This window comes from Elephantulus edwardii, unplaced genomic scaffold, assembly GCF_000299155.1.
Source record: "Elephantulus edwardii isolate Elephantulus edwardi_28Jun2011 unplaced genomic scaffold, EleEdw1.0 scaffold00001, whole genome shotgun sequence".
Classification (NCBI taxonomy): domain Eukaryota; kingdom Metazoa; phylum Chordata; class Mammalia; order Macroscelidea; family Macroscelididae; genus Elephantulus; species Elephantulus edwardii.
The window spans coordinates 41,252,642-41,266,808 of record NW_006399751.1 but is presented as its reverse complement, the minus strand read 5'-3'; the positions used below and the strand labels follow the sequence as shown (position 1 = coordinate 41,266,808).

At 53.1% G+C, this 14,167-nt stretch overlaps 3 protein-coding genes across 3 annotated transcripts in view; all 3 read left to right on the top strand.

Annotated features, from left to right (window-relative positions):
- Position 1: 1 nt before the first annotated feature.
- HOXD13 (homeobox D13) lies at positions 2-1,614 on the top strand (the record flags this gene model as incomplete). Its single annotated transcript, XM_006878961.1, has 2 exons — positions 2-527; positions 1,364-1,614. Coding segments are annotated over 2 exons (777 nt in total), but the record flags the coding sequence as incomplete, so codon positions are not given.
- A 5,028-nt stretch (positions 1,615-6,642) lies between these two features.
- On the top strand, positions 6,643-7,598 carry HOXD12 (homeobox D12). Its single transcript, XM_006878809.1, has 2 exons — positions 6,643-7,219; positions 7,360-7,598. The coding sequence occupies exons 1-2, from the start codon at positions 6,643-6,645 to the stop codon at positions 7,596-7,598; spliced, it is 816 nt and encodes a 271-aa protein (XP_006878871.1).
- A 6,350-nt stretch (positions 7,599-13,948) lies between these two features.
- The window catches only part of HOXD11 (homeobox D11), a 1,770-nt gene continuing 1,551 nt past the window's right edge, over positions 13,949-14,167 (top strand). The window contains exon 1 of the mRNA XM_006878960.1: positions 13,949-14,163. Within this exon, the coding sequence (XP_006879022.1) occupies positions 13,949-14,163 (215 nt within the window). The remainder of the gene's footprint in view (positions 14,164-14,167) is intronic.

The window sequence follows — 14,167 nt, the reverse complement described above, 5'->3', positions numbered from 1 at the left end:
CGCTTCGTCGTCGTCGTCCTCGGCCGTGGCCGCGGCTCGCCACGAGGCTCCCCCCGCCAAAGAGTGTCCGGCGCCCGCGGCCTCTGCGACCGCCGCAGCACCCCCGGGCGCCCCCGCGCTGGGCTATGGCTACCACTTCGGTAACGGCTACTACAGCTGCCGCATGTCGCACGGCGTGGGCTTACAGCAGAATGCTCTCAAGTCGTCGCCACACGCCTCACTCGGAGGCTTCCCGGTGGAGAAGTACATGGACGTGTCCGGCCTGGCCAGCAGCAGCGTACCCGCCAACGAGGTGCCCGCGCGCGCCAAGGAGGTGTCCTTCTACCAAGGTTATACGAGCCCTTACCAGCATGTGCCTGGCTACATCGACATGGTATCCACCTTCGGCTCCGGGGAGCCTCGGCATGAGGCATACATCTCCATGGAGGGCTACCAGTCCTGGACACTGGCCAACGGGTGGAACAGCCAGGTGTACTGCGCCAAGGACCAGCCACAGAGTTCCCACTTTTGGAAATCATCCTTTCCAGGTAGGGATGATGTGGGGAGGGTGGAAGGAGGCCAGGAGGGAAGGAGAGGACAGGAAAGGACTAGAAGTGTGGCCCCCGTAATTAGGAGTGGGAGGAGGGTCTGTCCTTAACCAGCCGACCAGCCCCTTAAACCAGTGCAACAGTTTGTCCAGTTTGTATGAAACCTGAAAAGTCCTGCATTAATCTAATCTCTCACACCCTCTCCTCTGTGTGTGTGTGTGTGTGTGTGTGTGTGTGTGTGTGCCTGTGTTTCTCTCCTAGAGCTGAGAGTCTTTGCTGTTTTTTTGGTTGTGTTTTTACTTTTCCTGAGGCCTCTTCTCCTCTTTCTCCTCCTCCTTCTCCTCCCCAACAGGACCTCTTTCCTAAGAGGTGTCACAAAAGTAGGCCCTCACTTTTCTACTACAGCACTGCCCCAGGCTGCCACTAACTCTTCTCAGGTCCTGCAAACTCCCAACACAGAGATGTGGATCAGAACTGGAGTGAAAAGCCTGGTTTGGTTTTGGTCTTGGTTAGCCTGTTTGTGTTTGTGTTTGTGACCTTCATTTGCAAAAACTGTTCATATGTATATCCTCAATAACTGTGCAGTAAAATCATGCAGGCTTATGACCATGCCTGTTTGAAAAACCGTAGTGGTCCATCCGATTTCACTTACTTTGAAGTGCAAGTAATCGTTCCTTAATAACTTGTAAATATTGTCTGTGTAAATAATAATAAAGTCTAAACAGCCTGGCTTGCTTTATTCACTGCACTCCCACCTTGAAAGTTGTACACAGTCTCCAGCCGTGTGTGTTTCACATTTCCCAGTCTAATTTTTCCCATGCTGTTATTTATGCCAGGGGATGTGGCTTTAAATCAGCCGGACATGTGTGTCTACCGCCGGGGGAGGAAAAAGAGGGTGCCATACACCAAACTGCAGCTCAAAGAACTGGAGAACGAGTACGCCATTAACAAGTTCATTAACAAGGACAAGCGGCGGCGAATCTCCGCTGCCACGAACCTATCTGAGAGACAAGTGACCATTTGGTTTCAGAACCGAAGAGTGAAGGACAAGAAAATTGTCTCCAAACTCAAAGACACGGTCTCCTGATGTGGTGAACCAGGCCAGCCACAAAATGTTTGAGCATCTTTGGTTGTCTCCAAAAGACTTTTTGAAAGACTTGAATATGTATTTAATTCCCAAGCCCCAGCCAGTGATGGCAAGTTTTGTGAATTGTATTTCTTTCTTTCTCGTATCTTGATCTGAAATCTTTTGCTGCCCAACATTGTAGTTCTGTTTCTTACTTGTTTATTATTGATTTTGTTCTTCTAGGTTTATTTTTATGACATTTTAATGTTCTGTTTCTCCCTCCAGGCCAGTATAAAGGACATATTTTTCTAGAACTTCTAAAATGACTTTTTCAGAAGTGCCATTCCGATTTTAAGGTTTTATATTTTTTTAATCACTTTATTTGTCTGTTTCTAGCACTGGTTCTCTTCATAATCCATTAGCACAGAACGATTTGCAGTCATTCATATCCTGTAATTGGGTAATTGAATCATTAGCTCTCAGCAGTCCCCCTGAGGCAAATGGAAACAGCCCTGTGTAGACAGTGATCTGGGGGTCACAGGGGAGTCTAAAAACAGGCTAAAGGTACTGTGAAGGCTTTAAAAGCAGCTGCCTTACTAAGTAACATTGGTGTTGACAGTGGAATGAAGACAATCTTCCCAATTTTAAGTCTTTCACTCGTTTTACTTGTATGGTGTTATGAACTTTGCAGATTTGACTTTGTATACTCTGTAATTTGCAGATAGTAAGATCTGTCTTCAGGAATGTTTTCATTTTTCCAGATTTAAATGTAGATATTTAAATGGCTGAAATTCACAGAATGATCTATGGATGGTATAAATGCATCCACTCTACTTGGTTCAGGGTGTGTGGGAACTTAATCCTCAGAAATGGGCTGCAGAATGTGATCCTGGGTGGGAACATTTATTCAGAAATTGTTTAAGAACTTGACTGAGCATTTCGGCCTCTTGAGGGGCTTCAGAGCATTAGCAAAAGTGAGCAATTTGGAGCTGTAAAATCCAGGAAGAAGGGGAAAAAGGAAGATGTTTCTAAAAGTGACAACAAATAACAACTTTTGAAGTGCTGCATATTTATACAATGGAGAGTTTATTTTTGTAGATGCAATGTCTGTGAGCAGAAATACATGGACAGAGCTTCAGGCATTTACAAATCACCTTTTTACTCCTAGGGAGATGCAAATAAACAGAACTCTCTTGTTTCCACTGAGTCTTTATAAATTTGTTTTCCTTTTCTCTTGTTATTATTTATTGATTGAATGTCTTGCCGTGTGGAACACATTATGTTCCTCATAGATGAAGGAAATGCAACAGGAGTCTGGTCTTTGAAACTTCCACGCTTCCACATCCACCCTTTTCCCAGTGGCTTAGATATTAGTAGGAATGTCTTTAAATGAGGATATAATTTGTGGTGTCTAAAGTGATTTTTTTTTTCTTAAGCTAGACGAGGTGGGGTGTTATTTTTTAATTCTCCTATAAAATGTCACTTATCTTTCATTATTATCAATTTATTAAAATAGTTTTATTGATATTTACAATAGCGTGTGTGTGCTTGGATATAGGAAAACTTGATCTCTTGGACATTTTCAACCAAGAAAAGCCTGTGTAAATATCTGTGCTAGGAAGATCCTGCAATTACACATATCCATATTTGGATATAGAAAAAGAAATATTCATGCCTACTCAAAAGTACCTTCCTTCGCGAGGCAGTCTGCCCAAAACAATTAGTGACTGAAACGATAATTAGGTCATTACCCACCCTAAACCTGGAGGAGCATTTTTTTAGGTACTGTGAACTTTCTGTTAAGGCCTTTTGCCATTTAGAGAAATGGCAGAAGATCTGGGGAATTTGTCTTTGTTAGCGTCAGGCTCAAATCCATTCAAGGGTAGTTAACTTCGTGCTGTGTAAGTGAAATAAAAAATTTTAAAGCCGCACACAATTGATAAACTTCTCTGGCAGAAGGGTTTCCATATGACGCTGCCATAGAAAGCTCAGACTCAAGGCCTCGGCTACTTTCGTTTTCTCTGGCTCAGCTTGGCTTCTTTCATGTCTTCAGACACTGCAGGCGACTTGGCCTTAATTAAAGAAGAGAAGGGAGAGAGAAAGACAGAAAAATGGCCGCGATTCTATCTCTGAAAAAGAAAGAACCCTTGAAACTGAGGCTACATGATCCTTGATCTTCCATCTGGGGAAGAATTCCTAACTAACACTTAAGCTGCATTTCTTACAAGATGTATTTTCATCTCAAATGGGCCTGCTTTCCCCTTTCCCTTCATCTCCCAGCCCCCTTCGTTTGTAATTGCCAGACTCCCAGGCCACACTGCGCTTCCCAGGTACATTTCTCACGTCCCCCCCTCCTCGCCCGGGGGCGGGGAGGAGGGGTGCGAGATTGCCTCAGGGTTTTTCTTTCATCTGTAGTTTGCAAGTCGGATTTCCCTCCGCTTTAGAGAAACGGGATGTTAGTTGAAGATTTAAACTGAGTTCAGACGCTCTCTTCGGTGGAATTTGGATTGACGGCTAAATCAATAGCAGATGAAGACTTAGCTGTTTATACGCTTTCCTTTTTAATTCTGAATTGCAGCGGGAGGACAGGGGCCTCTGTGAGCAACAGGGCGGGAAGGGAGGCCGGCGGGGAAGAGGCAGCAGCTCCTCGCCTTTGGATGGAAACTGGGAGGCCGCGGGAAGAGCAAACGTGGAAGGTTTTGAGCGCAGCCGGTGGGGGACAGAGCCGGCGCATTACCGTGATGCAGGAGCAGAGCCCAAGCTTGCACCGGATGTTGAAGACGCAGCTAGACAATAAATAGGGTGACCACCACAGGTCCCCTCGCCTGACAGGCCTCAGCGTCTCTCTGGGTCTGCTGCTCATCTGCTCTGTTGCCGCAATCTCTGGCTTTCTGCCGCTCTCCGCTGCGCCCGACAGCGGCCCATGACAGCGCGGGGCTGGCGACCTCAGGCTGGCGGCGCCGCCCTTCACTGTTGATCTTGACCGTGCGGCTGCGCCTCGCCAGGCGTGGAGCGCGCTCGCCATCTCCTGGGCGGTTGGTGGCATTGGCGAAAATTGCGTTTTATCTCCGCATCAGAATCCTCTTTCCCACTCTCCCTTTCCTATATCACCGCCCCCTCTTCTAGACTCCTCGCTCCCTACTCCATGCACTCGACTTTGCCTGATGGACCTCGGAAGTCATAAGCCCTGGGAATAAAGTGGAGCGGCTGGACTCTTAGAAACCAAGAAGCAATAGAAAAGACAACTATTCTAGTAATTTTTGTTTCTCATTTAGTTCCCTTCTTAGTGCCGAGGGACAAACCATCAGTGAGGCTGCCCAAACGTCCTAAGGTGACACTCCGGTGTCTGAGAATGCAGGGGAATCTCTGTGCTCTGATCTGGAAGCAATGGAAATTGTAGCTGGTTAGGGATAGATACCTGGAGCTCTAAGGACCGGGAAGACTGCAGTACCATAAACTCACAGAGGGGTTCCCAAAATGAGGACTATCAGGGCCAACTCCCTGGGAGCTAGGCATGTACCTTGTACCTACACCCTCACCAAAGGAGCGAAGGGTATGAGCATCTCTCCAAGCCTGAGCTCCTAACGAAATAGGTAGATCTCAGAGGGAGTCCACCCCAATTCCCCCTCCCTCCTCTTTAGAGCGGGAGGAAGAGGTGGACTGCGTTCCCCAGAGCCGCCCAATTGGTCGCCATAACTCACACAATAAAGTCTCAGCGCGGTGGTCAGCCTTGCCCTCCGGCTGCGCCTGTGTGGTCTCTGTGGCGGAGCTGGCGGCTCTAACCAATTCCAGCTTGACTGGGGGTGCTCGGGGGCGGGCTGCAGCCTGGGACAGGCGCCCATCACAGGGTCGCCGGAGGTCTGGGGGCAGGAAGGGAAGATCTCTATCCCTCAGGCCAAACCAGAAAGGACGTCGAGAAATGAGAGCTGCGCACATTGCTTGCTGTGGTTGCCCCAGGAGAGAGCGCTGTCCTTCCCACCTCTGTGTTCCTGTTCGCAGGACTCGCCTCTGGAGGCTGAACCGAGGAGCTCTGCTAGCTGGCTGCCTGGGGGCGCCTGGCTGTCCTCCAGCCAGCGGCTCGCCTCTTCGTCTGCCTTTCCACACCCCGTGGAGCGAGCTCGTCCCACTCTTCCCACCACAGGGTGCATGGATAGCTTGGATTTCTGGTCCACAGGGTAGGGTCGCCAAGGTGACTCCTGGAGGTATGAGAAATGTGCTTTGGGTCACGACTGACAAATCAGGATGTACGGCCCCTGAGCCAGCATTCTCCATGGACCTGGACTACTTCTCCAGGAGAAAAGGCCTGGCTGTGGCGATGCTCGCCAGCAGTGGTGAGGAGAAGCCTCCTTCCTGGGCTCAAACTCTGGCTCCAGTGGTGAGGAGAAGCCTCCTTCCTGGGCTCAAACTCTGGCTCGTTCGTGATGCTTTGCTCTGCCTTCAGCAAGCCCCTTGGCTGGGTCTGCGGCCCGAGACAAAAGGTCCAGACAGCGGGCTTTCTCTGCTAGATCTCCCGTGCAGTAATCATTCCAGGGCGTGTCTGTGGAGGATCAGGCTGGACCTAGAAGTAGCAAGGCTCAGCATAGGATTGCGACTCCGCTGGACACGCAGAAAGACAGGAGTTACTGTGGGAAAGGCCTCAACTGCGTCCTAACGCCAGGAGAAAGAAGCCGGCCCAGGTAGCGGTGGAGAGGAGAGAGCGCAAAGCCAGTCAAGATCAGGACGAGTCTCAAGGGACAGCGGGGCAAAGTCAACCCCTGCCCCTTCCTCAGATCTCGAAGCCAGGCCCGGAAGGCTTAACCTTCGCCCAGTTCTACTCTCTCAACACGCTTCGCCTCTGCTGGGCTGCCTCACCGTTAGCCATCGAATATTGCGGGTGTTATCATAATACCCTGAAGGGGGGGAAAACGGGTCGGGGGATGTAGGCGGTGCTGAAATGACCGGCTTTGAAGAACCTGCAAGCAAAGTTTTGTCCAATCGTCTGAGCCTGTCCTCTTATTCCCGGTTGTAACTAAACACTGCTGCAAGCGCAGCCCAAGCCCTTTGTTGGAAATGTGTGAGCGCAGTCTCTACAGAGCCGGCTACGTGGGCTCGCTTCTCAATCTGCAGGCATCCGACTCCTTCTACTTCTCCAACCTGCGGCCTAATGGCGGCCAGCTGGCTGCGCTGCCCCCCATCTCGTACCCTCGCGGGGCGCTGCCCTGGGCTGCTGCGCCTGCCTCATGCGCCCCCGCGCAGCCTGGAGGTGCCGCTGCCTTCAGTGGCTTCTCACAGCCCTATTTGGCTGGTTCTGGGCCCCTTGGCCTGCAGCCCCCAGGCTCCAAGGACGGACCTGAAGAACAGGCCAAATTCTATACATCTGATGCGGTCACTGGGACTGAGGAGCGCGGCCGCCCACGGCCGCCCTTCGTCCCCGAGTCTAGCCTGGCCGCTGGGGCCGCTGGCCTCAAAGCCGCCAAGTACGACTACGCTGGTGTGAGCCGCGCAGCTGTGGGCTCTGCTACCTTGCTCGAGGGGGTCCCCTGCGCCGCCGCCAGTTTCAAGGATGACGCCAAGGGCCGGCTCAACTTGAACATGACAATGCAGGCGGCTGGTGTTGCCTCTTGCCTGAGACCTTCACTGTCCGACGGTAAAGGGTGGCCATGCTCACTGGGGCAGTCTGGGTGGGGGAGGGAGGTGGGGTGCAGGGAAGAGTGTATAGGGAGGCTCAGGGGAGGGCAGGCCACTGGGAAAGCGCCCAGCTGACTTCGGCCCCGGGCTGTGTTACAGGCCTGCCGTGGGGGGCGGCCCCGGGGAGGGCCCGCAAGAAGCGGAAACCCTACACGAAGCAGCAGATTGCTGAGCTGGAGAACGAATTCCTCCTCAACGAATTCATCAATCGGCAGAAGCGCAAGGAGTTGTCCAACAGGCTGAACCTCAGCGACCAGCAGGTCAAAATCTGGTTCCAGAACCGGCGCATGAAGAAGAAGCGCGTGGTGCTGCGTGAGCAGGCCCTGGCGCTCTACTAGGCGAGAGCTGAGGCCGCAGCGCCCCAGGCCTTTCTCGGTTGATTCTGCACTGCCAGCTCAGTCTCTAGCCCAGAACCATCGAGAGATTTCCAAACCAGGCCTCTTGGGTTTGAGCTCTTTTCTCTTTCACTGGGAATTGGTTTAAAGTTGTTCTGGAGTCTTGCACCGTAACCTTGACCTTGAAACTTCCACGTGGGAGCCTGTGGTCACCTGTCCTCACTCTTGGGGGAAGGGAGGGTGTGCACCAGAGTTCACTGTCCCTGCCTTGTCCTGTGCTGTGTTGTCTTGTTGGTTTTACCCCTACATCTGTCCACTCAGTGTCCCTTTCTCTCTCTTTGAGCCCTTTCTGCATTTAGCAGGCCCCAAAGTGGAAGTGAATTTAAGACCGGTTTCCAGACCCCTGAAAAGGACTGCAGCTGCATTTATTTGGTCCCCGTGAAGCCGCAGCACAGCCAGGATCTCCAGGAGAGGAAGGCGAGCATGCCTTCTCTCTCCTCTCTGCCCTGGCTGGCCTGGCTTCGGAGGACAAAGGCCGCCCTAGACCTTCAGACTGCAGGAGGAGAAGGGAGGGGTAGCCACACAAACCTGGAGATACCTCCTAAGGCCGACTGGACCAGCACCCCCAGCTGGATGGAATGGGCTGGAGATTTCCTCCCTGGGATGGGGAGGGAAGTTAGGGCAATTTCTAAAGAAGCCTTGCAGAATTTCTCCCTTTCTCCCACATCCCCACTTAAATATCTATGCTGGCTGCTGCACCCTGTAACTGGACCCACTGTCAGCACTACTCAGCTTGGTGGGGATCTCATCTGCTTTGAGGTCCAAAAGCACAGGAAGAAGGAAAAGATATACAAAAGGAAGAGGGGGCTTCCTCCACCCTAACTGTATATATGGCTTTCCTGTCTCGAATGTGTCTTTCTTTCTTTCTTCCCCTTAACCACAGGGAGAGAGAAGGGAATGCTGCACCAGTCAAGGGGCAGAGAGGAGGCCCCTCAGAGTCGCAGCCCCTCCTTATTGCTCTTGACCAAGTAGAAAGAACCAGAAGCTCCCTTTTCCCCACCTCCACCACAAGCAAACTCGCTAGAGGTCAGCCACATCCCTTTAGAGGCCATGTCTGGCCTGCCTCACCGTCTACAGGCTCTGGGGCCATGCCAGGCAGATGCTGTGGATATGTGGGGGTTCCTGAACACCCAGCAGGGATTGTTCTCTGTGTGCTGGGGTGTTCAACCTTAACCTCAGTGAACTGAAGGCCCCCAAACTCCTACCATTATCCTTATTTCTTCTCCTCCCTGCCTGCAAGATAATGCTCCCTCCTATTTCCAGTGACAGCGGAGGATTCAAGGTTTCTTTCCCCGAGTCGAATGGCTTTTATTCAGTGGTGACCCAGAGCTTCAACCCGAAGTGGACTCCTCACAGGAGTCCTGAGCCTAAACCCCATTGATCTCAGTCTACTGTTTAGACATTTCTCTGATATCTAGTAGTTTTGCATGTTTGGTTTGGTTTTTGTTATTTTTTTTAAAAAAATAGCGTGTACATATTGGACAGATAGAAATGTTTTGATCATAAATAAATACCTGATGTCCAGCTAAGCTGAGAGGGAGCTGATGTGGATTTTTTTCAAACAGCTTCGGATTCCCTCTTGACATTTTTCAGGACACCGAGTTTATTTTTCATTCCTGGGTGCTACTTCAATGGGGGATTCTATTCTGGCTATTTTGTAAATGAAATTTAAAAAATGGCTTCCAAAGCAAAAAGAGAATGGTAACTAAAAGCCCATGAGCCAAATATGCATGACACATTTGAAAAGGTGGGAAGGCAGACAGACTTGAGTGTGTCCCACACCCTGTGAGGACCCCTCAAGTTGCTGCAGACCGGATTTCTGAAATCCTAACACTTCTAAGCTTCTTGTTTGGAGTTTGGGGGACTGCACCAGTTTGAAGTTGCTCAGATTTTTCAGTCCATAACCTCTCTCCCTGCCAAGTTTAGGCATACTTCTCCAGAGCACACTGTGTCTGATACTGGCACTGGACCGGGAGTGCCCCAAGGCCACTTCTGTGAGAATAGGGCCTCTCTCCCCCATGGGTCTTCCTAGCTTCTGGCTCTGGTCAGGAAAGATGAGGCCTCCTTGGTCCTCATCTTCCTCTTGCCATCTCCAGCTCACTCATGGGACCAATGCAGGGAATGACTGGCTTTTATCAAGCAAGACAATTAGCAAAATGACTACATAGTTGGAGTTTTCTACCTTCCAAATCCCCTTTGCTGGAGCAAATCTATATTTTAATACTTCTTTTCATAATTCCTTTAAAATATATATTCTACATAACGGGACGGGAAAAGAAGAGAGAGGCTGCAGAGGTTCCAATTTGCAGAAATGTGTCCTCACCTGGCTGGGCGCAAGGAGGAGGTGGCACCCGGGCCAGGTCTTCTTGGAGTATTAGCTTTTCAACAATATCTGAACAAAGGCAAAGGCCTCAGATCCGAGGGCTGGGGAGGGACTGGGAACTCAGACTTACTCGGGCAACACATATAGGCCATTTTCTTCTGAAACATACCATTAATTCTCCACGTTATTTTCTTTTGAGTCTGACGTATATGTGGGTAGGGGAAATGCATGAAGATCACCTCCCAAAGAATTCAACGACCTCAAGTGTAAAGCTTGTCTGTAGGTTAAGGATTCAGAAACGTTTTCCAAATCTTTCCCCTCTGCCGATCCACACAAATACCAAAAATAGAAAGATAGCGATGTCCTCCTTCCCTCTCCAGCCGAGATCCGGCAGAGGATTCTGAACCATTCGGAAATTCGTAAGAAACAAGCGCCTGGAGAAATGATGCTGAAATCTGAGTGGTCAACTTTCCCTGGCACAAAGACCAACGCGTCTTCAGAAATGCCGCAGTCCGCACAGGCCTCCTCCATAAGAAAAAGGTTTTAGCACGAGGCAGAACGGCCTAGTCTGCACCAAGCTGGTTGGGAGCTCTGAGGGTCCACCCGGGAACACTTTTGCAGCCTGGGGGTCTCCTCCAGGGAGGTGGGCTGTGGAGGCTTCCGGGAGTAAGGCGCGGGAAGAGGAGAGATCCGGAACCGCTGTAAATATTCATGTCTGTGTGTGGGTGTGGGTGTCCCTCCACCCCGCCTCTTCCAGCTGTGTCACCCCCCTCAATGATGGGGGGGGTGCGGCGCCAGCCCCACTGTCCTCAGACAAAGATGATCTCCTCACATTCTTGTTTTCCTGTCGCCTCAATTGAAGCCATTCCGAAGGCTCTGCCGAAAAGGGACTGGCTCTGCCCCCCCCTTTTTTTTTCGTCTTCTTTCGTTTCCTAAAAGAGCATAAATAATTAAAGTTTGGCAGAGAAGAGACGCTTCCTTGCAGAACTGTAGTGGCAATAAATGAAATGACTCAGAATCCCTTCCCCAGTCAGCTTTTACGAGAGCTGCCAGACAGTGTCTGTTCACGTTCTCCAGATACCAGGGGCGCCCTGACAAAGTTAAGGTCAAGTTAGTGTCTTATCTTGGGTAGCTCAAAAATACCGCATCGCGTCCTGGTGCTGCGCGGAAAGGCACATCTCGCCGCGAGCTGCAGGCGCGGGCTGCGCGCAGAGGACCGAGTAGGCGTCCTGCCTCTTTGGTGAGGCGGCGCCGGCGGAGGACAAGGCCCCAGCGCCGTTCGGCACGGTAGGTTCCGGAGCGGGACACGGGGGTCTGGAGGTTGTGGACGTCCCTGGGGTTCAAAAAAAAAAAAAAAAAAAGAGGACTAAGAGCTAAGGAGGCGGCTAGGGCCTAAGGGTGAGGCCGGCAGGGCTGGAACGAAAGCCTTGGGTTGTGTGTGTGGGCGGGAGTCCACACTAAGGGGAGGGAAGGGGCCCCGCTGTCCCCTTCTCCTCTGTGCGCCCGCGCTGCTGCAGATGGCGCACCCTCCCCCGCCAAAGCGAAGCTCCCCACCGTCGCCGCCGTCGCCATGTCGTTGAACTTGAATGGTTTGTCCTCCCCATTTTCCCCTTTGGCGGTCTGCAGGCTCCACTTTGGGGGCTGCCAGCTCCTTGCGCCCGGTCCTGTGCCTGGAGCCGAGAGGAGGTGCAGGAATTTTACGCATCCCTAGACGCAGAGAGACCTATCCTGAGAGCCCCAGCCGCCTCCTTGGGTTCTAAGCAGCCGCAGGGGCAGTGTGCAGTGTCCGGGGAGCCATTTTAGGAGAGAGCGCCAGGGGCGTCGACCACGAGTCGGAAAGGAAAGGAAAAGGCTTGATCCCTGGATGGAGATGGGGAGTCAGATGAGGGTGTCCGAGGTCTGAGGTCTGAGGTGCGGGTCAGGGGCTGAGTTGGCGTCTGGGCGGAGATGCCAGCCATGGGGAGGGGGCACCCTCAGTAGGGGCTGCTCTGGGTTGGGGGGAGCGTCTGTGGTGGGTGCTCTCCAATGCTGTGACCTGTTTGCGCAGTGTTCTGGGAGGCAAGAAGAAGTGGGAGGGGTGGAGGCGGGAGAGGGAGGGAAAGAGGGTGGGAAGAGAGAGGGGAAGGGGGAATATCGGTCAGAAAATAGATATTAGCTCCGACCACCCGCCTTTTCTCTGTGTGTCGGCTGGGTGGGCAAGAGTGCATAGCACTGCGGTGACCCAGCCGGGGATCGAGCTCGCTCCTCAACAGCGCCATCGATCCTGGGCATAGGGCTGAGGCCCATGTCCCAGTGCTGAGGATGTCTGGACAGAGGGACCGTCCCCTGCCCTCGGTTCTGGGATGTGGGGTCGGGAGCCTCTTTCGGAGAGACTGATTTTACTTCTGGGAAGGCCCGCTCTCCCGGAGACGGGATCACAGGCCTCGCCTGGACCTCAGGGTTTGGAAAGCCAGCCGGCCATGGCGGCAGGGGAGGAGAGTGAGGCCTTGAGTCGGTTGGATGGTAGCACTGAAGAGGTAGCTTCTGGGCTGGGTGGCTCAGAAGGGCTTGAACTGGGAGGTAGACTCTGCTGAGAGCCAACAGACCTCCTGGGGGACCACAAGGCACCTTGTGGCCCAAAGAAGCCAAAGGAGTCTGGGAGAAACGCATCGCATTGTGGATGCTGAAGCAGGAGAGGGTTGGGTTCGAGGTGGGCTGGTCCCAAACTAGGCAAGAAAGCCTAAAGGGTGAACCGGGTGGAGGCATGGGTGCCTGGCTTCTCTTGGGGGGGGCAAGTACCTAGCCACCTGAGGGTAGGACTCCAGATTCTTTTGTTCTCCAGACCTCCCTCCAGCTTCAAGAGAAGCTGGGGCCACAGGGTATCTGCTGGCTGAGCATCCTTCTCGCTTTATCACTGTATGAGGGAAGTCAGAGGGGTGACTGGAAAGAGACCGAAATCCTGATACACCGCTTGGGGGAAAGAAGAAAAGGCTGTGAGGACAGGAGATTGAAGATGGGAGGCGAGGAGAAAAATTATGGGTAGAAGAAAGAAGAAACGAGAGAGCAGTGATAGAAGAAAGAGGACTGAGGAGAGACAGAGGAAAGAGAGAGGGGGGAGGAATGGACATGGGGAGAAAGACAGAAGAGGGAAGACGAAGGAGGACCGGGAGGGAGCGGAGGCCCCAGCCCGGTGAGTGTCTGGGAGGGCTTGGGTTTGGGATTATTGAGACCAGCATTGCCGCGGAGAAAGCCAAGCTCCAATGGTAACCACGCCAGGCACAGAGATATGTAAATCTGGGTTCCCTGCGCCCCAGAGAGCAGTGCAATTATACCCGGAGAACAAGAAGCAACAAGCTCCCAGCGGGCAGGCGAGCTGCAGAGGGTGGTGGCATCGCGGGGGAGGCTGCGCCTTCAGGAAAGGGTGTGGGGGGTGGGAAACTCACACTCTCACACCTAGTCCCCAGTGCCCAGGGCAGGGGCTGCCCCCCTCTGCTCGCCGTTCTCTCCCTTCCCCCTTCCTCCTCCTTCCTCCCCCTCCCTGCTCCTCCCCGCCGGCCTCGGTCCGCGTACTTAAAGCGGCGCGGGCGGGCGGACGCGGGCGGGCGGCCCGGCAGGGCGGTGGCAGATGCGCCCAGCGGTGGCAGCCGCTGGCCGCGCGCAGGTGACTGGCCTGCAGCGCAGCCAGCTCGGAAGAAGCCTCGGGAGAGCCGGCGGGAGAAGGCGGCCTATTCGCCCCCAGCGCGCGCGCGTCGCGGCGCCAGGAGCCGTCCCGGGGCGTGTTGGCGAGCGCTGATATAGATATAAGGACATTTCTCTCCATGGAGTCACGTGACATAATTACCACCAGAATCAATCAAGATGAATTGCACGTCAGCGCCCGGTGGGGATTTTTGCTTAGTTGATCCTGGCCCAAACCTCTTGTGCAATCGATGGCTCAGGTTGGCGGCGCGGGGAGCGGCCCGGGGCTCGCCGGCGCGCACGGCGCGGAGCCATGAACGACTTTGACGAGTGCGGCCCGAGCGCAGCCAGCATGTACCTGCCCGGCTGCGCCTACTATGTGGCCCCGTCGGACTTCGCCAGCAAGCCGTCCTTCCTGTCTCAGCCGTCATCCTGCCAGATGACTTTCCCCTACTCTTCCAACCTGGCCACACACGTCCAGCCTGTGCGCGAAGTGGCCTTCCGTGATTACGGCCTGGAGCGCGCCAAGTGG

Bases quoted from the DNA above. Each gene is read 5' to 3' on its own strand.
- HOXD12 (XM_006878809.1), top strand. From the start codon at position 6,643: ATGTGTGAGCGCAGTCTCTACAGAGCCGGCTACGTGGGCTCGCTTCTC. The intron at 7,220-7,359 runs GTAAAGGGTGGC...GCTGTGTTACAG, and splicing joins GAGACCTTCACTGTCCGACG to GCCTGCCGTGGGGGGCGGCC.